This window comes from Magnolia sinica, chromosome 16 (genome assembly GCF_029962835.1).
Source record: "Magnolia sinica isolate HGM2019 chromosome 16, MsV1, whole genome shotgun sequence".
NCBI classification, from domain to species: Eukaryota; Viridiplantae; Streptophyta; class Magnoliopsida; order Magnoliales; family Magnoliaceae; genus Magnolia; species Magnolia sinica.
In genome coordinates this window covers 61,356,762-61,379,995 of record NC_080588.1, presented here as the reverse complement: position 1 = coordinate 61,379,995, position 23,234 = coordinate 61,356,762, and the positions used below count along the sequence as shown (strand labels likewise).

General features: G+C 39.9%; 2 protein-coding genes and 1 pseudogene across 2 annotated transcripts; 2 read left to right on the top strand and 1 right to left on the bottom strand.

Moving 5' to 3' along the window:
- Positions 1–10,976: 10,976 nt before the first annotated feature.
- On the top strand, positions 10,977–12,991 carry LOC131228885 (increased DNA methylation 1-like). The gene is made up of 4 exons (XM_058224730.1): positions 10,977–11,260; positions 11,387–12,170; positions 12,655–12,784; positions 12,873–12,991. The coding sequence occupies exons 1-4, from the start codon at positions 11,109–11,111 to the stop codon at positions 12,989–12,991; spliced, it is 1,185 nt and encodes a 394-aa protein (XP_058080713.1). The 5' UTR covers positions 10,977–11,108.
- Positions 12,992–13,483: 492 nt separating this feature from the next.
- LOC131228883 (increased DNA methylation 1-like) lies at positions 13,484–15,302 on the top strand. Its single transcript, XM_058224729.1, has 5 exons — positions 13,484–13,546; positions 13,850–14,091; positions 14,525–14,611; positions 14,740–14,839; positions 15,246–15,302. Exons 1-5 carry the CDS (start codon positions 13,484–13,486, stop codon positions 15,300–15,302), a joined length of 549 nt encoding a protein of 182 aa, XP_058080712.1.
- Positions 15,303–18,835: 3,533 nt separating this feature from the next.
- On the bottom strand, positions 18,836–21,586 carry LOC131229501 (small ribosomal subunit protein eS1-like; annotated as a pseudogene).
- Positions 21,587–23,234: the final 1,648 nt, after the last annotated feature.

Sequence of the window (23,234 nt, the reverse complement as noted above, 5' to 3'; positions counted from 1 at the left end):
GGACATTAGCCAAAACTTTCTATTCGTCCATTCTTTTGTACACTGGCCTACCTGGTGAGTGGACCTGCCTGATCTTTGGGTGATGTCATATATGTGATTGGGCACATGGTGAATGGCTTGGATTCCAGATGAAAGGACAGGTTGTTGTCTGTGGTTGGGCTGGGATCTTGAAACTGTGGGATCTCTCTCTCTCTCTCTCTCTCTCTCTCTCTCTCTCTCTCTCTCTCTCTCTCTCTCTCTCTCTCTCTCTCTCTCTCTCTCTCTCTCTCTCTCTCATTTGGATGTTTATTTATCAGGCTAGTTGAGAAGCAATCACATAACCCCTCCGTATATTGTATCAGCCACGTTCGATATTGATAGTGTAGGAAAGAGAACCATAGCCTTCTTTAAGCCATCTTTCAAGGCAGTGTTTATCAGCATCGGCGGCATGTAGGCCTGTAACACTAACAAAATTCATATTAATTTGTTGTCTGACTTTGTCTTTTGTACTATCTATCTTTATTTGGCATTGAGGGATTATTTTCATCCATCTTCTTTACAAAATTAAATTCAATGTTATATCGTCTAGCATGTTTTTGGAAGTCTCTCATCAACATAGCAGACCTCAGTATTGTTCTGGTTATCCAGATTGCTGCTCTGTTGTGCCCCACCATTGATGAACCATGATAAAGAAAAATCTCTTCGATATCACATTGTAAGTTTTTTTTGTTGTTGCTACAAATAGCCTGGTAAGAAGAGAAATATCCAATGGCCCATGTTCAATTGAAAAAAAAAGTTTATTCCTGGTGGCTAGGCTCTCCATCCACACTGTCACACACAAAAAATGATTTGTATTATGTAAGCATGGGTCTCACTTGTCAGAATCAATAACCAGTGACCATTGTAGAAAGCCTCAGATCATATCTCCTACAAATCATCTTGTAGTGATATGAATAGGATTTGATTTTTTTTCTTCTGTTGATAATATTCATTAATCAGCAGTAAAGATGAAATCAGTGATTCTAAAATTAAAAAAAAATTCAAAAAGAAGAAAAGTTCACCTTGAAAATATGGAATTCCAAGCCGGTCATTATTTGATATATGCTTTTTACTGAACGAATGCTCATTTTAATTAGATATGATTCAATCTTAGGATCTCTGGTTTCTGTATAATCTGTTATCCAGTACATATCAATATTTTTTCTTTTACATACCTTCCGGGCTTGAGTATCTGAAGCTAACGTGCTTAGCAAGTATTAATGTGAATGAACGTGATATACGTTTCATGGAGGACAACTAGGAAAGTCCCGTAGGCCTTTTTTTAATTCGAATTGGCTGATTTAATTTTTATTTTTAATTATTTTTTTGTTGTTGTTGATTTTGTCTCTTTTCTTAGTATGATTTGGGCTAGATCAATTAAGTATGATTGAGAAGCTTGAGATACAACTTGAATTGTAGCATGTACTCATGTTACATTAGATAATAACTGTAAGCTTAAGAGTACCTAGTTGATCTGGAAATTTTGGCATAGTTCACGGTTCTTATTAGCAAACTCATTTTCCCTCTTCTTCTTCTTTTCTTTTTTTTTTTTTTGAAATGTTGAAAGGTTCTTGGTGCTTGGGGATTGGGCTGCGAAATTTTGATGGATGTGATGGAGGTTACACAATTCACATGCTTCCAGCAGGTATCTTAAATCTTTTTATAAATTTTTTGTGTTTTGTGGGAGATCTGAGCTGTGAATCAGATAGGATCCATTTGTGAAGATCACCTGGCACAAATGTCAGGTAGGTTCATTCATCTGGCAGCCACATTGAGGTTAAGTGGATGTATTTTATCTATGTTTAAGTGAATTTTATTTTGAAAACCAAGATTTGCTTGATACAGGATGGTGAAAAGACACCCAAGTCTCCATCTCCAAATCCTCTGCTCCTTTCCAACCCTTGGAATATGCATTTTCTACGATTCCTATAAGCATAAAAAATTCCTCAATTTTTCTGTTAAAAGAAACACATGAAATTCTGTGAAACAAATGAAATCTATTTATATTAATTAGCAATTGCTAACTTATGGATGGATGTCTGTTTGGTTGTTTTCACTTGCACATCAATATCAAGCATAAAGACAATAGTATCTTATCATTAATCTCACAATCTCATGTTCAGGTGAGATATGGTTGCCTTGCATGCTTGTGTGCTTATATGTTGTTAACTTGAAATGAAATTGGGTGTATGTCATGTATACATTTAGTGTTGGGAGGCAAATCAAAGGCACTGAAGTTTCCACTTTATCATCGCCTACTAGAATTTTCGATTAGGCCGCCTAGGGAATTTCATGAGGTGACTCATTTAGTGTTGTTCCCACACTGCCTAGGGATTTAATTCCAAGCGATCGGCTCTATAGCTACGGATTATATTCGTATCTATTTCTACAAAAGCAATCACTGCAGAACTAATGGCTAGGTCTTGCCATGAACTATAACCATAGTTATATGTATTTAGCTATGGGTTTTATCTATAGCTTTTCATCATTTTTCTGGTGGTGCTTACATGCATCGGCATCCACCACAACCACCGGTAAAGGCCGATGACCGCCGGAAAAAATTTACCGGCCCTTACCGGCACTTACCCAACCGCCGGTAAAAGTTTTACCAACGGTAAAGGTCAGTTTCATTGTAGTGTTGGGTCCATTGGTTACCCACAGATCTGAGAGCCCATTGACAACCCTGACTGTCAGTGATTGCTCGTGGCTTGCGTGGTGATTGTTTTGGGTCAAGTCATCGATATTACACAGTTGTAAAACTACTAGAACGAAAACATTTAGGTCTGTTGGGATTGGAGGAATTCTGATTTCTACTGTGGAAAAAAAAAAAACACTTTCTGCCTATTGCAAGAATAAAGAAACCTGTGGGAAATTGTTTTCCTATAAAAATAAAAAAAATAAAAAAAATAAAAAAAAGAATAAAGAAAAAATAGAAGAAGGTTGTTTTCTGTTTTCCTCAAAAAAAAAACTTAATAATTATCATTTCCTCACTTTTTGAGAGTTTATTCACTTTTGGACCAATGACCATTCCACATTTCTCTGAAAATCACAGAGATTAAAACAAACAACCTTTTTAGGATTATTTTCCATTCCTCAAATGTGACATTTTCGTTTTCAAATCTACTTGTTGACTCCAAGCCAAACAAGATCTAAGAAACTACAAACGAGTTCTCGGTCAAGCCTATTATTGCGATGGCGATGGTGATGGTGATGGTGATGGTGATGTGGAGAATTACTTATCTTTATTTTCTGCATTTCAATTCAGTTGCAGTATGCCATTTCATAGTATACTTTGCATGGTATGGCATAACCTGCATCATTAGCATTTATGTTATCTAGCTTCTCATTTCGTATATAGGGTACATGCGTGATCATGGTACATAGTACTTGTAGGACATCTTATGTTGTAGCATATCACTCATTTCAATCTAGGATTGCAATATCAACCACTATGCCAGTGCAAATCAAGACATCTGCCACTTGCTCAATGCCCAAATGTTTTTTTTTTCTTTTCAATCTCAATCAACTTTATACGGATTTTTCATTCATTAAGAGCCTTGCACTTCAGTTCCTTATTTCTTCTTATAAATTGATTCTCCATGCATTTCAGGTATGTTATTGGAAGTCCAATCATTAAACAATGAAGCCCTTGAGGCCTTCTCAACTGCACTTTCGATCGAACCAGACCATGTTCCTAGCATGGTTTCAACAGCGGTGATACTAAGGAAATTTGGAGGGAGTTCACTGCCAATTGCAAGAAGCTTTGTAATGAATGCTCTACGATTAGAACCCATGAATCACAATGCATGGTTGGAGCTTGGGTATGTATCCAAGATGGAAGGCTCACTACAACAAGCCGCTGATTGCTTCCAAGCAGCATTCGAGCTCAAACAATCATCGCCTGTACAGGATTTTCTGTGAACTCTCCTCCCACTTCATTGCATTGGTGAGAACTAGAGTTCTTCATGAGTTCAATTCTCATGCGATAACTTACAAAATCCATGCAGCTGTAGAGCCGCTAAACTGAAGGCAAAGGGCTACAAGATCTGTATCTGATCGCTGCATCATTTTTCACAGGCAGCGGGCCGCACAGATTTCCCATTTTAAATTCAGGATGTATATAAGTTGTTTGTGTTACTGAGGCCATCTGACTGAAATGCAAGAGGGGGGACTTGAGTTGGAATGGAACTGAATCTTGGGTTTGGTGGTTTTGTCCATAGCATAAGGTCCCAATCAGAGCCGTTCATAATGTGGGTCCCTCAGTGGTTTGGCAGGATCGCCCAATCCGTGAAATTTTTGTGCCTGAGTAATCCAAGATGGGCCACAATGGCAGATGGATGGTTTGGATCAGCCATGGTGAGCACTGGATGTGAAGATGCACTATGTTTGGTAATTCAAAGTGTCGATCTGATGACCCAATTGAATGTGGAATGCACAAAACATCCACCAGATTGGTTGGCTAGGATCTTCTAATTTAGAAGACTCAAGGCCATTCTCTCCACCTTGAGGCCCAGAACACTGGCCTGGATCCCCCATGCAATGTACCCAAATCATGTATGGTGATCCGGACCATTCTTTGCTGGGCTCCACATGGATGGCCCATTTTGCAACAGAGATTGTTGATGGGCCACAGTTCAGTGATCTAAACCATTGATTGATGAGATTCAAAGCTGATGGTGGCTGCTTTGAAAATCTTAAAGATAGTGGGTCGATGATAAAACAACGGTTAAAGATAGGGTCCATATTCAAAAGAAAAACGATCAAAGGGTAGAAACATTACAACCTAAGAGTTTGAGCATCCCCTGGTGAGGGTGTTGCATAAACGGTTTGGATTAATGGAAACGTTGTGATCATAGATCAACGGCTATAGTACCAGAAGATAACGATGCGTAGGAATGTATTGTAGCAAGTCTCTTTTATAACTTACAATGCCATCTCCCAATTATCCAAACCATTTATACAATGAATCTCACTCTGGAGGGTTGATAGACAACAAATAAAAGCTCCCAATTAGATTATTTCAATCCCATGATAATTCGACTCTTCTACTTTGAATGTGGACTGTAATATTCATGCATTGAAACGAACTGGTAAAACAGATGGATGGATGGCGTGGATAAAACATATACATCTGCTTGGTCTACAGGGTATCCCAGAGACCGAGTATCTAGGCCATTCATTGATTCGGATTGGGTACTGAACCCTCCACTCCTGAAGTCTACCTTATGGTGGAAAACCTCTGTTGGCCCACCATGATGTATATGTTTTATCCACGCCGTTCATCTATTTTGCCAGCTAATTTTAGGGCATGAGCCGAAAATGAGGCAGATTCAAAGCTCGAGTGGACTATATCCCTTAAAATAAATAGATGGCGTGGATAAAACATATACATCATGGTGGGCCAACAGAGCTTTTCCACCACCGACTTCGGTAGTGGAGGGGTCACTACAATGGGAGTCAGATAAAGACATGCCACGTGTACAATCTTTTGTGTGTGCGCATGTAGATCACTAAACTCTCGCAATGCACCGAAGTTTTGTCTCGATAAAACGCGGGAAAGTCCAAAACGGAGTTTTGAATCGTGACAGAGTGAATGGCTAGTTCCTGCCGTTGGAGGAGATCTGCTCCGTTAGAAGAACGTATGCTAAGAAAATAGAAAGTCCAACGGTCCACATTCAAGGTTGTTTTAGGTGAAATGATAGTAATGCCCTCGGCTATCCTTTTCCAAGAAAGTGATGAAATCGAGCATCTTGGAGCTCCACATGGTGTGCGTGTGAACCCGTCCAACAGTTGTACCACATCATAAACAACAGCCAACCAAAAATCAGGCCGGTATGCTCATCATGTGGGCCACACAAGAATTAGGTGATTTTTAGACAATGTGTATTTTTATTTTTTAATTTGTGGCCCACCGGATGATTGGATCCGCACGGCTCTTGTTCCTGAAGATCATCATAGCACCAGTTGGACGACCATTTTGATGAATTTTATTATATCCACGCTGTCCATCTGTTTGGCCAGCTCATTTTAGGCATTATCCAAAAAACGCTGCAGATCTAAATCTCAGGTGGACCACACCACTTTAAACGATGATGATTGAACACCCACCATTAAAGTTTTCTTGGAGCTACGGGAATGTTTATTTGCTATCAAACCTATTAATAAGGTCATTGATGGACGGGTCTTGCTTCTTATGATTGTCACAGGCGGGTTCACCAGTTGGACGCATTGGGTGCCATACGTAGGTCCACGACAGACACGGCTTCGGTGCCATCCAAATCTCAGGTGGACCATACCATATGATACAGCGGTGATTGACTATTAAAAACTTTTTGCGGGCCACAAAAGTTTTGGATCAAACTGATATTTGTGTGGTCCCTTTATCAAGGTCTTTTGTGAACTTAGCAACAGCTTGGATGGCAAATAAACGTTCTCATGGCCCCCCCAGAAAATTTTAATGGTGGGTATCTAATAACCATTGTTTCTTGTTGCGTGGTCCACCTGAGATTTGGATATGCTTCATTTTATTTTTTTTTGATCTTATCCAAAAACGAGCTGTAAAAAAGGATGGACGGCGTGGATGTAAGGCACATGCATCACAGTTGGCGCCACCATTCAGTGGATCCGGGAAGCCGCGTCCTTCCAGGATTCTGGCGAGATAAAGGTCATTTCGGTCATTTCATCTCTTTCCAAAAACAAGTTTCTAGAAAGATTTGCAAAGCTATAAGAGAAGAGAACTGCTGCCACCCTCTCTCTCTCTCTCTCAACAACAATCGAGAAGAACAACCCAAGGTACGCCTCTCTCGTCTCTGCATGTATGTTGATATGGTGGGACCCACTTGAGGGCTTGGAAATGCATCGATTGTCCATTGCCTCATTCATGGCGGGATTGGGCCCGGCTCATCACGAACGTGTTTAACGTGGGGCTGGTGATCAAGATTTCGAATGCCCTGTCCCCAGCAGTTGGACATTGGCCCTACGGTTACCAGCCGTACCGCAACGTTGGTGTGTGTCCGGTGTTGTTGAAGTAGAGATGAGATACTCTTAAATTCAATTGAAATCGGTTTTCTCTGTTTGTGACAAAAACCCTTGTTTCTTTTTTATGCGGATGCATTAGGATGTTAATGAATCTTCCTCAATTTGAGATTTCCCGTAGTCGTAATCTAGCTATGTGGAACCCACAGATGCCCGTTAGAAATCTACTCCTTCCATTAGTTTCTCAACTTGGGATTCCAAAAATCAATCAGAAACACATGTGGGCCACACGACAAGGAAACAGTTAGTATAGAAATGTCAACCGTTGAAAACATTCAAAACTGTAGACACAAATAACTTCTGTGGGCCCTGCAAAGTTTCCTCTTAGGTTTCTGTACGTTGGTAGTAACAAAAACCACCCTCAAGTCTCCACCCCATACATTATAGTCCAAGCTTACCATTACATCTATAGTGGGGCCCACCGTATGCTCAATAAGTCTAATCCAATAGTCAGATCTAAACCGTTTATCATGTGGAGGAGAACCTAATAGAGGTCTTACAGTACTCTCTTCCTGAAAAAGTAGAGCATATCTAAGCAAAGGTATTCTGTTTTTCTTTCTCATCCATGGGTTATAAGGTGTATGAATTCTCTCCCATTGACGATGGCCCACCAGAACATAGGATCGAGTCCTCCCGTGCCCACCTCTACCTATGGTACCTGGCCGTACAAATGGGAAATGTAGAGAGCACTGACCACAAGCCACCGGGCTGGTGGCAGGGGGAGTAGCCAATCCGTTTCCTCTTCCATAGGATGGCTAGGAATGGAGAGATTCGGAGCATTCATCACAACACCTATGCCAGGAGTACTTAGAAAATAGAAAGTCCAGGTCCAACGGTCCAATTCAAGGTTTACTTTCTGTTTTTTTTAGAGTTGAAATGACATTGATGCCCTTATCTATCTTTTTCTATGAAAGTAATGAAGTCGAGCACCTTGGAGCTTCACATGATGTGCGTGTGACATCCAACCCGTTCAACAGGTGTACCACATCATGATGAACAGAATAATTAAAGATCATGCCTGTCCAATCAGTACGTGGGCCACACAAGAATCAGGTTATTTTTGGAGAGTGTATATTTTAATTTTGGCCCACCGGATGATTGGAAAGGCATGGGTCTTGTTTCTTATGATTTTCATAGACGGGTGCACCAGTTGGACGCATTGGGTTCCATACGTGGGTCCACGACAGACACGGCTTCGGTGCCATCCAAATCTCAGGTGGACCATACCATTTGATACAAAACTTCTTATGGTCCACGAAAGTTTTGGTTCGATCAAACTGATATTTGTGTGGTCCCTTCATCAAGGTCTTTTGTGATCTTACCAACAGCTTGGATGGCAAATAAACGTCCCGGTGGTACCCTGAGAAAATTTTAATGGTGGGTATTTAATAACCATTGTTTCCTGTTGTATGGTCCACCTGAGATTTGGATCTGCTTCATTTTTTAATTGTGTCCTAAAACGAGCTGTAAAAAAGGATGGACGGCGTGGATGTAAGGCACATGCATCAAGGTTGGCGCCGCAATTCGATGGATCCGGGGATATAGGGGAGCCGCATCCTTCCAGAAGTCTGGCATTACTTATTTAGAAAGTATAGAAGATAAGGTCATTTCGGTCATTTCATCTTTAAAGATTATAAGAGTATTTCCACCAACTCTCTCAATCTCTCGACAAAACACTCGAGAAGAGAAAAAACCAAAGAGTCTCTGTGAAGAAGAAAAACGCGAAAGGTATGGCTCTCTCGTGTCTCTGCATGTAGTGGTATGGTGGGCCCCAGCCCCACTTGAGGGCTTGAAATAAAGCCCATGGCCTCATTCACGGCGGGATTGCGCCCGGCTCATCACCAACGTTGATAGTGGGGCTGGTGATCAAGATTTCGAATGGCTTGTCCCCAGCATTTGGACATGGTGGACCGATCGACGGTTGCTAGATGGGCCCCACCGCAACATTGGTGTGTGTCGGATATTGAAATAGAGATGAGATACTCCTAAATTCAATTGAAATCACTTTTCTCTGTTCGTGACCGAAAAAAAACCCTTGTTTCTTTTTACGTGGATGCATGAGGATGTTCATGAATCTTCCTCAATTTGAGATTTCCTGTAGTCGTAAGCTAGCTATGTGAGACCCACAGATGCCCGTGAGAAATCTAATCCGTCCATTAGTTTCTCAACTTGGGACTCCAAAAATCAAGCAGAAACACCCACGTACGTTAGTGATGGGCCACACGACAAGGAAACAGTTAGAATAGAAATGTCAACCGTTGAAAACATTCAAAACTGTAGACACAAATATCTTATGTGGGCCCTGCAAAGTTTCCTCTTAGGTTTCTGTACGTTGGTACTAACAGACCACCCTCAAGTCTCCACCCGATATATTACAGTCCAAGCTTACCATTACATCCATAGTGGGGTCCACCGCATGCTCAATCAGTCTAATCCAATAGTCAGATCTAAACCGTTTATCATGTGGGGGAGCACCTAATAGAGGTCTTACACTCTCTTCCTGAAAAAGTAGAGCATCTCTACGCAAGGTATTCTGTTTTAGGACAATCCATTGATTAAATGGCCCAGATCTTGTGCACGTGTTCCATGCATAAAATTTAGGCCTTTTGTAGTTGGATCTTTCCTTCTTACCAACCTTGGTGTTTTGGAGCTCCAGGACTTAGGATTGGTGGTCCTCTCCTATGGTTAGAGCTGGACATCAACTCGAGTCGAGTGGGACCGAGTTAGGGCTGACTAGACTCGATCTGGTTTTGAAATAGGCCTGGTTTTGAAATAGGCTGGACTCGAACTCAACATCGAGTCCAGCATGCCTGACTCGATCCGAGTCCAGTCTGGCCTGATTGGAACCGAGTTCGAGAATCAGGTTTCAGATCAAGTCAGTCGAGTTACCGGGTAACTCAAACTTGACTCGGTTTGAATTCAGATTGGGCGAGGCCTACACGGTTCGGACTGACTCACCCATTTGGTTCGAGTCGAGTTGGACGAGTCGTCCTGTGCCCACCTCTTCCTGTTTGGAATATACTAGCTGTCTACACTTTCACCTTCTTTATATTCACTAGCTGTATTTCTTTCATCGCCGTCTATTTGCATGCTACAGATCGAATTGTCTGGATTGTTCTATCCAGGCCATTTTGGGGTTATGATGCATTCATGGCGGAGAATATCAGATTGATAGCCTTTACCACTGAACCATGGTTCTGCATTAGGAGGAATCATACTATCATGAGACCCACAATTCCATACATCTCAGGCTCATGAATTGGTGATCCAGAGTTTATTATGATGGGCCCCTCCATGGTTGGACAATTTACCATAAATCTTGTAGATTGGAAGATCATGATGCTTTGATCTTTGCCATAAAAATAACTACTACAACCACTCAGATTCAATGCAGAGTGTGCACTGTCATGCCCCTTTTGATCATGGATTGGACCCGTAAGATGGACAATCTGGACCATTGAACCATGGGATCCACAAGTGTTTAACCCATTTATCCCCCATTAGTTAGGTTAGGGCTTAGTTGATGATGATCATGGAAGAGCATTTGCTGCATGGGGCCCACTGATGAGTGGTGCTAATTACAATCTAACCCAGAACATCTGATAGTGTCATGCTTAATTCCTTTCCTGTTGTATCGATTAAACATGAATGCATTTGTTTTCATGTAATTTACATAACATGATTTTTATATTTTCAGGAAGATGGATTCTTTTCTTGTTGACGATGAATTTGATCAATGGATGATGACCGAAAACGTCATAGATAAAGATCAAGTTGATCGATTAGAGCTTGAACTCCAGGGATTGATTGGCAAACGCCTGCAACCTGTAATGGAATGTAGAGAAACTGGATTAAAGAGAAGAAAGCTTGAATGCAACTGGCCTTCGCCTTTCGGTGCTTCTTCAGTGGGGCCCACTGATGAAAGGTGCTAATTACAATCTAACCCAGAACATCTGATAGTGTCATGCCTAATTCATTTCCTGTTGTATCAATTAAACACGAATGCATTTGTTTTCATGTAATTTACATAACATGATTTTTATATTTTCAGGAAGATGGATTCTTTTCTTGATGATGATGAATTTGATCAATGTATGATTGAACACATCATAGATAAAGATCAAGTTAATCAATATATGCTTGAACTCCAGGGATTGATTGGCAAATGCCCAGAACGTGGAGAACCTGAATGGCCCACTGATGAAAGGTGCTAATTACAATCTAACCCAGAACAGCTGATAGTGTCATGCTTAATTCATTTCCTGTTGTATCAATTAAACACGAATGCATTTGTTTTCATGTAATTCACATAACATGATTTTTATATTTTCAGGAAGATGGATTCTTTTCTTGATGATGATGAATTTGATCAATGGATGATTGAACACATCATAGATAAAGATCAAGTTGGTCAATATATGCTCGAACTCCAGGGATTGATTGGCAATCGCCTGGAATGTGGAGAACCTGAATGCAACAACTCACCTTCTTCTTGCAGTGCTTCTTCAGTGGAGAAAGAAGCAAAACGACGGAATAGACACACGCCTTCAATAAACCTGTCTTCTCTGATAGACAATAACGTGGTGTTGTTGGGGGAGAAAGCACGTTACTGGAATAAAAAGGAAAACCGTGTTATGGCAGAAGGGTGGGTCATGCGCGAAGGAATCAGATGTTCGTGTTGCAAAAATGTGTATTGTCTTTCCAAGTTTGAGATCCATGCAGGCAGCCATAGTCATCGGCCTACCGCCAATATCTTCTTGGAAGATGGAAGGTCGCTGATGCAGTGTCAAGCACAAATAAAAAATGGTGATGAAGTTAAAGGCTATGAACAAAATCCACACCCCATAATTCAGAAAATGGAGAGTGATATGAGTGTTGAAGGTTTGACAGGGTATCTGCATGAGCAAATGGAGAGGAATCAGGCCCACCCCTTAATTCAGCAAATGAAGGTTGACAAAAAGGATTGCAGAGTCACAATTGCAGAAGAAATGAAGAGTAACACCTCATGTTGCAGAGGAAATGGAATATGCCACATTTGTCTCCACCAAGGGGTTGGATTGCTAGTGTGTGAAGGTGAATGCCTGCGCATGTTTCACTTAAGCTGCATTGGTTTAGAGGTATGATCCCAAACTCATGAAACCTTATGATATAATTCTATTTCCACTACAGTTTGGCAATTAAGTTCAAGTAGTTGGCTTGCTCCCCCCAAATCTGCTATATAATTCAACCAGTGTTTGGATGCACTATTGAATTGAATTCAAATAAATTAGTCATGTATAGAGGAAATGGCTGAATCATAATCACCTTAATATTTGTATTGACGGGTTAGATTCCAAATTGTAATTTTATTTCTTTATGGGCGGATTTGGAAGGAAATGATTATAATTTGAATGTTAATTCCTCATTGTGAATACTATAAAATGTCATTATGATTTTTATTTTTATTTTCTCTTTATTGGACTAAATTTTCAAATTTTCTTTTTATTTTTTAATCCAAACACAGCCTTAATTCATATATTAATACTGAGAATAGAGAAAATTATGATTTTTTTTAAATATTTTTTTTTTCTCACGTTTAACTTGATGTTGGCGCTCGTGTAGGGTTTTCATGGAAGTGAATGGTACTGCCCATCTTGTGCATGTGGATTATGCGGCGGGGGTGAATACAATAATGACGGCGATCAGTTTGTGGAGCGAACGATTGTGTATTGTGATCAATGTGAACATAGATGTAGGTTCTTCTCTCATCTTCTTTTTTCCTAGATGTGTTGAATGGAAAATTGATCTCCAAAACTAACATTTTCTTTAATTTTCTTTAGATCATGTGGGTTGTCTAAGAGAAAGAGGAGTCGAAGGGCTTGAAAGTCGTCCGAAAGGAAATTGGTTTTGCAAGGAAAAATGTGCAGAGGTACTTCAAAATTTTCTCTATGAGAAGTAGAAATATATGCTTTTTCTAATTATTGTTTCACTCACAGTGTGTTTGGATGCACAACTGAATTGAACTGCAAATGTTCGATTCACTCGAAATTGAGTTAATTTCTTAACCATTTGAAACTAATGTAATTGCCACTTCTTTTAAAAGTAAGAATATGGAAAATAACTGCAATCCAATCATTTTCATTTATTGAATTAATTATTTCAATTCATTTCAATAATCCATCCATATGCAGCTATAATTAGTGCTATTATGTGATTTGTGTTTTATGAAGTTCTTGCTTTACACATTTACAAGAATTTTACTGAGACATGAAATATTTTGTTATAAATGTGTCATTGAATATTCATACCTTTTATTATCTTTCTTTTTCAACTACATAGTTGTTTGGTGGATTTTGAGATGTCACCTATATACTAGACAGTTAAAAAACTGACATATGATCCACATTCATTGTACATAAGTGGTGCATGTCAAGGCATCTAAAAGTCTAAAATGTGTGCCGCACATGTCAAGGACTTCGAACAGCGGGCCCGCCTAATGGGTGGCTTGTATCTTGTACACACATCTCTTTATAGTAGAAAGAAATCAGAATCATTGAATTTTCAAGTCGAATCATGTGTTTGAATTCAACATATTTGTGATTATAAGCATTTTTTGAAATCCAAGAAACTTCAACTCTATATTTATCCAGTTACTAATTTAAGAAAGATTGTCATGTGTCTCTCATTGAAATTCTTTCTCCTCCATGGATTTCCTTAAGAGTGGTCAATTCTAGCATAATAATACTCATTCTTGTGCTAATTTTTTTTTTCAGCTATGATAATGTTAATTTCTGCTAATGTACTTATTGTGATACAGATATTCTTCCATCTCCAAAAGTTTCTTGGAAAATCAAATCCAACGGACATAGGGGATCTATCGTGGACTATTTTGAGGTCAAATGAAAAGGATGGGCATGATCTTCACACATCCTCCTATATTGAAGCAATGACTAACCGCAAGCTTGAGAATGCACGTGCTGTACTGCGCGATTGTTATGGTCGCATTGTCCAGCCAGTTACCAAGACGAACCTTATCAAAGATATTGTTTTCAGTAAAGAGTAAGACCTACTTTCCTGCTTTCAGTAATAAAAATATCTATTGTCCTGGTAGTCCTATTATATTGTTAGCCATATAGCACGATGTGTCTTTGAGGTTGAGGAATCACCAAGTCCCGGTACTCGTCTGCACATGGGGCTAGTTATTTGGTGATCCAGGCTGTTAATGTGAGGGCACTGTCGACAAAGCATATACCCTGGTTTTAATCATTAGCATATTGACCTCAATGAGTCTACTGCCATTGTTGCATTCCAACACTTAAAATTAAAAATAAAACTGAAGAGTACATTTTCTTAAATTCAAGATTTGATACATTTAACTTCCACTACTTGGAACTAAATAGAATCTTTTGAAGATTAAGAAACTCATGGGTTTTCCATGTTGCTCAGTGTCACTTCTATCCATGATAAACTGAGCCTCTTTCCTTCAATGCAGATCGAAGCTGCCCTATCAGAACTATCGAGGTTTCTATACCATGATCTTGGACAGAGGGAAGAGACCAATATCCGTGGCCACATTCAGGTACCTTGGTAACCCGTATTTGAACCTTTTACTTTACTCTTTTTTTTTTTTTTTTTTTTTTTTTTTTTGACTCTTGTATGTATTGTATAACAAAACATTATTCTACTTTTGGCACATTTCTATTCTAGGGTCCACGGTGACAAGGTAGCAGAAGTGCCTCTATTGGGTACACGTGTTACGTCGCGCCAACGAGGAATGGCACGCCTTCTCATGAACAATTTACAAAAGGTAAGATTTTCAGTAGATATAGATATACAGCTAGATATTGTGTATTGATATTTAATGATATGTTTTAACTTGTGTGAATAATTTTCATTCAACCCATTGATTAGAGGCATAAGAGATAACATAGTTTTACCTATCCATCTGTGTTTGGGGAAAAAGTTGAGGATATTGACACAATTTGAGTATAGCAAGTCTGTGAATTTCATGTCCCAATATCACTCTATTCCGCACCAGGTAGGACCCATGTATATGTTGAATGTGGATATCTGGTCAAGTTAGTTTGACAGTCCATTTCTATTAATATACATGTGGCCCGCTTTATGGACGAACCGAACCAAATTTTAAGCCATGGGGTCATATATGGTGTTCCCATTTCCTGAACAGCCTAGATATTGCTTGAATGCCACAGAGGATTCAATATCCTTCATGGTTCCTTCAGATGCCTGCTCATGTGGGCAATGTCTGAGATTATTTCAATACAAACAATGAAATACCATGGCAATTATGGAGACTTGCTCACATTGTCCTACTTGCTTTTTATGCAGATTCTTTCCGACATGGGTGTACAAAAATTGATATTGCCTATAGCTCCTAAGTTTCTACAGAGTTGGACTACGTCGTGTGGTTTTTCTAAGGCAACAAATTCAGACAGATTCGAGCTATTGGAGTGCCCTTTCATAGAATATAATGACAGTATAATGTGCCAGAAAATATTGATAACACCTGCAATTTAAAGCAGCAGAAGCAAGACGGGTGCAATATTTATACATCTATGCATATTGCATAGTTTCCATGACATTCAATGTATAAAATTTCTTCTTTTTTTTAATTGTATACAAAAAGCTCCATAGTTATTATTCTTTATCTAATATACATAATTCTTATCTTCCATTTGGCTTTCATTTGTAATAAAGTTCTTCTTACAAGAGGCACCTATAACAGCAAGACAATACATATTACTTGGTTTGATACAATGGTCAAGATTGTTGCAAGTGTTTTTTGGATATGGGCTGTTCTTGATTGGCCCACTTGTGGCTAATTCAGAAGAGCGATTCCAATCCACATTAGTGGTAGGATGTTTGCCTTTCAATGACCAATACACTTTGGTGGTATATAGAATATACAGTAACTTCAAACCAAACAATATGGAGAGCACAAATACAAAATTAGATAAATTGGAAAATGTCTGTGTGCATGCTGAGTGCATCACTGATCATCCATTTGATGGCACCAATTAGACGGTGAGGATCATCTATTCAAGGTTTTTGAATATGGCGCACCTTTAAATAAGGCTTGCCACTTGGACAGTTCGGAATTTGTAATGAGGTGTGTGTGCACGTGAATGTGTAAAGTAGCTTTGTAAATGCAGAGAGGGACACTATCAAGCAGGGTGAACAACAACTCATTTATCGAACTAGTCAACACAAATGTTTGTAAATCTACACCTTCCAAAAAATGGGACCCACAATGGATGGAGCAAATTCCAAATCAGTATTGACTACATGATGCTGACCATTTAACTTTTGGCTATGAAATGGATGAATGAAAATAAATGCCAAGCCATCCAAGTTTTACAAGCGAAATGGGATGGTCAGGCTTAATGAGTGTGGACCATGCCATAGGAAGTAGTGGTGATAATGACACCCCCAATGGAAACCTTCCTGTGAGCTACCTTGATGTTTATTTGCCATAATTCCAAAACTTTTGTGGCTCCCAATAAGTTTTTAATGGTGGGCGTTCAATTCCAACTGTATGGTCTAGTTAAGCCTTGAATCTGCCTCGTTTTGGGGTTCATACCCTAAAATGATCTGGCAAAACGGATGGACTGCATGGATAAAACCCATGCATCACGGTGGGCCCCAAATAGCCCACCCTGGATGGATTATCATCCGGGGTCAGGACGCAATCTGCTTCCATGAATAAGGGCATTTAAAATAAAATTTGTAATGGCTCACATTCAACTAACTCAATCTATGGTGAGGATCATTTTTAATGACATGTGAGGAATGATGCAGGCTACATGCAGCACACAACGTCAGTGCTGTATGCAGCCCATAGCATACGGCATGAAAGCCTACACCCAAAACGCTGGTTGGACAGTCTCCCTGTATTTACCATCCCTTGGATCCAAGATTTTGTAAGTAGGGTGGCAATGGGCCAAGCTATGCCCGATCCCAGTCTGACACTGTTTCACTCGGAGGGTAAGTAGATCCAAGGCAATAGAAAGGAAAGAAGAAACAATAATTATCCAATGATAATTTCCACCAGAATTAACGAAACAGGGATTTCAATTTTGAATCCTTGTTTAAGTAGTAAGTGGAATTCTCATATTTCTCTTAGGCACTCACCTTGTGTCAAAAATCTAAATTATGGAAAAGTTTAATGATTGTTTGGTAGAATCCACATTGTCTTTGCAATGTGTCCTCAAATACATACCAACATATTGCAATCAATACATCGGGACTTTAGCCTTTGAATTTGGATCATCTTCCGATGATGTAAACGGTTATTCGATGTGTCTCACCAATGTGTATTTGTGGTGAATAAACAACAAATAAAATGTCTGAAATTCAACTGTTTCAACTGTTTGAAATTTGGATCATTTGATTTAAAAGTTGACAGTCACCATCCGAATGATCAAAGCCTTGAGAAATATTAAACCTTGGAGATGTTTAGGGCACTCCCATCTATGGGAAGCCCTATCATATAATTGGTTTGAGTCACTGGAAAGAATCCAATTTCAGTGGCTGAGATAACCACATATCATATTGCAATACGTCGGGATGGATTCAAACAAACCTCTTTTTTTGCTATTCAAACAAAAGACAAATTTGTCACATCAAAGGAAAACCCTTTTTCCTTTTTTTTGCAGTGTGGCATGGAATCCATAGTTCCAAGCATGACCTCAAGGATCCAACAGCCTATGACAGTGTGAGATCCATTGATAAAATGAAATGGTGGGGCAATTAGGAGGAGAAGAGACGGTTCCAAGTGCAGTCTCTTGACGGTTACATGGGATGATGCAAGACAATTAACCACTTGCTCTAAAAGCTCGAACTGTTAGAGCATCGCAAATCAATCCCTTTATCTCATAGCCCAAGCCCAAATCTCATGGGTTAGGACCTCGGCCGAACCCCCCTCGTGGGCCCCAAATCACATGGGTACCGCCTCATACGAGCCACCTACTTCTCACGGGTGGGGCCCACCTCACACGGGCTGCCTACCCCAAGTGTGTCCCCACATCCCACAGGCTACCCCACTCGAGCCCGGTGTGAAATGCCCCTGCATTAATCACCCCCGGTGAGGAGTCTCGAACACGAGACCTCCTGCTCTGATACCAATTTGATGCAAGACAATTAACCACTTGCTCTAAAAGCTTGAATTGTTAAAGCATGGCGAATCAATCCCTTTATCTCGTAGCCCAGGCCCCACATTTCATGGGTTAGGACATCGGCTGAACCCCCCTCGTGGGCCGGAAATCACATGGTTACCGCCTCACACGAGCCACCCGCCTCACACGGGCCACCCACCCTGAGTGTGTCCCCGCATCCCACAGGCTACCCCACTTGAGTCCGGTGTGAAATGTCCCTGCATGAGAGGGGAAAGAATGGAAGAAATGTTTCAACAAGAGTGATTTAGTTGAGTGTGAGCCATTAAAATTTTCAATTCAATGGTCCACATTCATCTGCAAAATTAATTGAAAGAATCATCCATTCACACGACAAAATCCATGTTAATTTAGCAAGCAATCAAGGTTGTACAATAGCACTGTCAAGTTGCACTATGGCCCAACGCAAGCAAGACAAAACAAACCCCCATAAGGTCTACAATAAGCCCATATTTAAATAAATAAAACATGGTTAGGCATGCTAAAACTGTGAACATCTAAAATTACCAAAACTGATGAGGCACATACCAAAACTAATGTGACGAGAGAACTCAAGACAATAACAACTCAATCAAGCTCCAACTACTTCTGTTTCCCCTTCCATGACAATAACAACTCAATCAGGCTCCAACTACTTCCGTTTCCCCTTCCATCATAGTGTCTTCATCCGGTCTATCCACCTTCACTCCCACATCCTCCGAGTAATCGCCGTGGACCTGCAAAAGCACTAGTAGTATTAGAAATTTCAAGTATCATTGGACTTGCCAGCTTGGCAATACCAATAACACTAGTAGTATTAGAAATTTCAGGTATCGATGATATGTCGCGACATATCGACAATGTATCAATATCACTAGTGTATCGATATCACAAATGTTTTCGACTATGTAAATACCAAGTGTCGCTTGTATTACCAATAAATCGGTGATATTTTGATTATATCGCCAATGTATCAATATTGCCAAAATTTTGTTTATTAAAAGAAATTCCATATCAAATTCTTTTTATGGGTTCATGGTTGTATGACGAAATGCAAGTTTATATATGTATGCATGCATGGATGGATGAATGGATCAATGATGAATGTGTGTATGCACGCATGGATCGATGTATACATGCGTCTATGAATGCATGCATGAATGGATGGATGGATCATGTATTTGTGTATATATTGATATTGTCAAAATTTTGTTTATTAAAAGAAATTCCATATCAAATTCTTTTTATGGGTTCATGGTTGTATGACGAAATGCAAGTTTATATATGTATGCATGCATGGATGGATGAATGGATCAAGGATGAATGTGTGTATGCACGCATGGATGGATGTATACATGCGTCTATGAATGCATGCATGAATGGATGGATGGATCATGTATTTGTGTATATATCGATATTATCAAAATTTTGTTTATTAAAAGAAATTCCATTTCAAATTTTTTGTATGGGTTCATGGTTGTATGACGAAATGCAAGTTTGTATATGTATGCATGCATGGATGGATGAATGGATCAGGGATGTATGTGTGTGGATCAGGGATGTATGTGTGTGTGTGTATGCATGGATGGATGTATGTATAAATGTGTCTATGAATGCATGCATGAATGGATGGATCATGTATTTTTGTAAATATGTATTTGTCATTGTATGTATGTACGCATGCATGGATGGTTGGATGGATCATGCATTGTTTGTAAGTATGCATGTGCATGCATGGATGGTTGGATGGATCATGCATTGTTTGTATGTATGAATGTGCATGCATGGATGGATCCACCATTTTCCTCATGTTTCCCTATCAATGATACATGTTTTTATGCGCCCATTAAATGGAAACTTATTATTTGTTTCCTAAATATGCAAATTTGCAACTTTTTAGCTATTATTTGATTATTAAATATGCAAATATGTGTATTTTAGCATCTTCTAAAGTATCATTGAAAATTCCACCATTTTACTCGATGTTTGCCTCAATCAGCGTTACATGCTTTTAGGCCCCCATTAAAGGAAAACTTAGTATGTATACGTCTAGGTTGGGTTTTTTTTTTTTTTTTTTTTAATTATTATTATTACAGTTATTTGATTTCTAAATATGCAAATATGTGTGTTTTAGCACCTCCTAAAGTTTCATTGAGAAATTCCACCATTTTCCTCATATTTCCCAAACATTTCCCTCAATCAACAATATATTTTCAGGTATCGACGATATCAATACATGTTTCATATTCCCAGGCAGCGATACATGTAACGATACAGATACTGCAAACACTAATGATAACCAGGTTAGGAGAGGCTGTAAAGATACACTTAAGGGGGCCAAGGGTTTTCTTTAGGAACACACGCCAATGTCATGCACATGCCCCACCCAAGATGATACCAGTCCAAAATTGGGCAAGTTCATGATAATCAGGTATAAGAGATGTTGCAGAGATCCATTAAAAGGGGAATTGAGGGTTTTCTCTAGGAACACATGCATATGCCGCACATGCTTTGGCCCAAAATTGAGCCAATCCATCAGGTGGACAGGCCACAAATGCACAAGAAAAACACTTGGCTAGGAGAAAAGTAAGGACCAGTGGTCCAAATTCAACGTGCACTTGCACCCACATGAGCTTCCAAGGAATATTAGAGTCTTAGCTATTCACAGAATGGATGAATCTGGCACTCTGTTTTCTTTTTTTCTTTTTTTCTTTTTTTAAATTATTATTATGCCTCTTCGAATGGTTAAAAATCTGGCACTTCCCAGATAAAGAAAATTGGGTGTTGGTAGTGGTGCGAAAATGCAAGTCTACCTCCATGAGCTTCCAAAGATCGAATTTTGGGGCTTCAAGATCTTCACTTTACGGATAAATACATTCTGGAGTGGGTAGATACTTGAGGTTGCTTACCCAATCTCTTTCCCAACGACCTCAGGAATGAACTTCTGTACTGGTTCCTTTGACCATTATCTCTCTCATTTTGTGGCGGATCTGAAAATAAGACATGAATTGAAACAGATTTAAGATATGGTATGAGTATCACAAAAGGTAGCAGTTGAATGGTTGGGAAAGGAGCAAACCTGTCTGATCTGGCTAGATTGGCCATAACAAGTACGCTTGACCTGATTTGGACGTCTCTTGGTGAAACCGATGCAGAACATAGATAGGAATGGAGAAAGAGAGAGAGCGGAAGGACCCTAACCCGACGGCCATGGTTGATGCTTCTGAAGCTCCAGTGTCAGCAGAGACACTGTTTTAGTGATGCTGAAGATATAAATCCCTACTAAGCGGATTTCCTGCCAAAGGCTTTCGCAGGAAGTTCCTGCGCTGGGATGCCAGGTGGGCACCACAGTGATGTTTGTTAGAAATCCACCCCGTCCATCCGTATTGAGAGGGACGCGGATTTCCTGCGAAAGCCTTTCGCAGGAAGTTCCTGCGCTGGGAACGCACGTGGGGCCCACTTGGATGTTTATGAGAAATCCTCACCGTCCATCCATTTTATGAGTTCATTTTAGTACATGAGGCCAAAGATGAATCGTATCCACTGCTCAAGTGCACCGAAAACGTGATAATTAAATGTCCACAGTTGAAATATTCGTGGGGCCATAGAAGTTTTGAATCATGATAATGTTTGTGTTTTCAGTTCATCCCAGTAGGAATGATGTTATTAACGGTGTGGATGGCATGTAAACATCACTGCCGAACCCAGGGAGGTTTCAACGGTAGGAATTTCCCTAAATACTTTTTCTTTTAGTACGGCCCACTTAAGTCTTGGATCCTATCCAATTTTAATATAATCTTCTAAAATTATCTCACAAAACGGATGGACGGAGTGGATTCCCAACAAACATTACGGTGGACCCCATCTGCGTTCCCAGTGCAGGAACTTCCTGCGAAAGCTTTTCGCAGGAAATCTGCGTCCTATTGAGAGGATGCTTTAGGGAATGCGGCTGAAAATGAGGTGGATCCAAAACTCAAGTGTGCTGCACGAGAGTGAAAACTGCGAAAAGAGTTTCCTACCGTTGAAACCCTCCTGGGCACCATCTTGATGTTTATATGACATTCAAACCGTTTATGAGGTCACTCCCACTGGGACGAAATGAAAAAACGAAAATTTATCTTGATACTTAAATTTTTGTGGCCATGAAAATATTCCAGCCGTGGTCACTGAATCCACACTGTTTTATCTCGTGCAGCCCACTTGAGTTTTGGATTCACCTCATTTTTTCTTACATTTTCTAAAATGATATTACAAAAAAGATGTACGGCGGGAACTTTATGATTGCGAAAGGCTTTCACAGGAAATCCGCGTCCATTGCATACGGAAACGGGGGACGCGGATTAGCTACTGACAGGTTGAGTAGCGAGACTCGCTACTGAAGTGACGTCATCAAGTTCTGTGGGACCCACCATGATGTATGTGTTGTATCCACACCGTCCATTCATTTTTATATATCAATTTATACCATGATACAAAGAATGAGTCAGATCAAAAACTCGAGTGGACCCCACCACAGAAAACAGTGGAGAGAGTGACTCCCACCATTAAAAATTTCTAATGGCCACTAAAGTTTTCGATCAAGCTGAAACTTCTTTTTTCCCTTATTTCATGTCTGTCGTAACTTATGAACACATTGGATTTCAGATAAACATCATAGTGGACCTTGGGAAGGTTTCAACGGTGGGTGTTACTCTCTCCACTGTTTTATATGGTGGGATGCACTCGAGTTTTTTATCTGACTCAGTCTTCTTATCCTGCCATAAATTGATATCTCCAAATGAAAGGACCGTATGGATACACCACATATATCACGGTGGGTCTCGCAGAACTTGGTGACGTCACTTCAGTATATTTCAGTATCTAATCCCCGTCCGGAAAGGGATTGGCTACTAGGGCTATGGCGGAAACGGATTGGCTACTCCCGCTGCCACCATCCCTGTGGCTGACGGTCGGTGCTCTGTGGGCCCCAAAATGATGTATATGTTTCATCCATTCCGTTCATTCAGTTTTACAGATCATTTTATAGTTTGA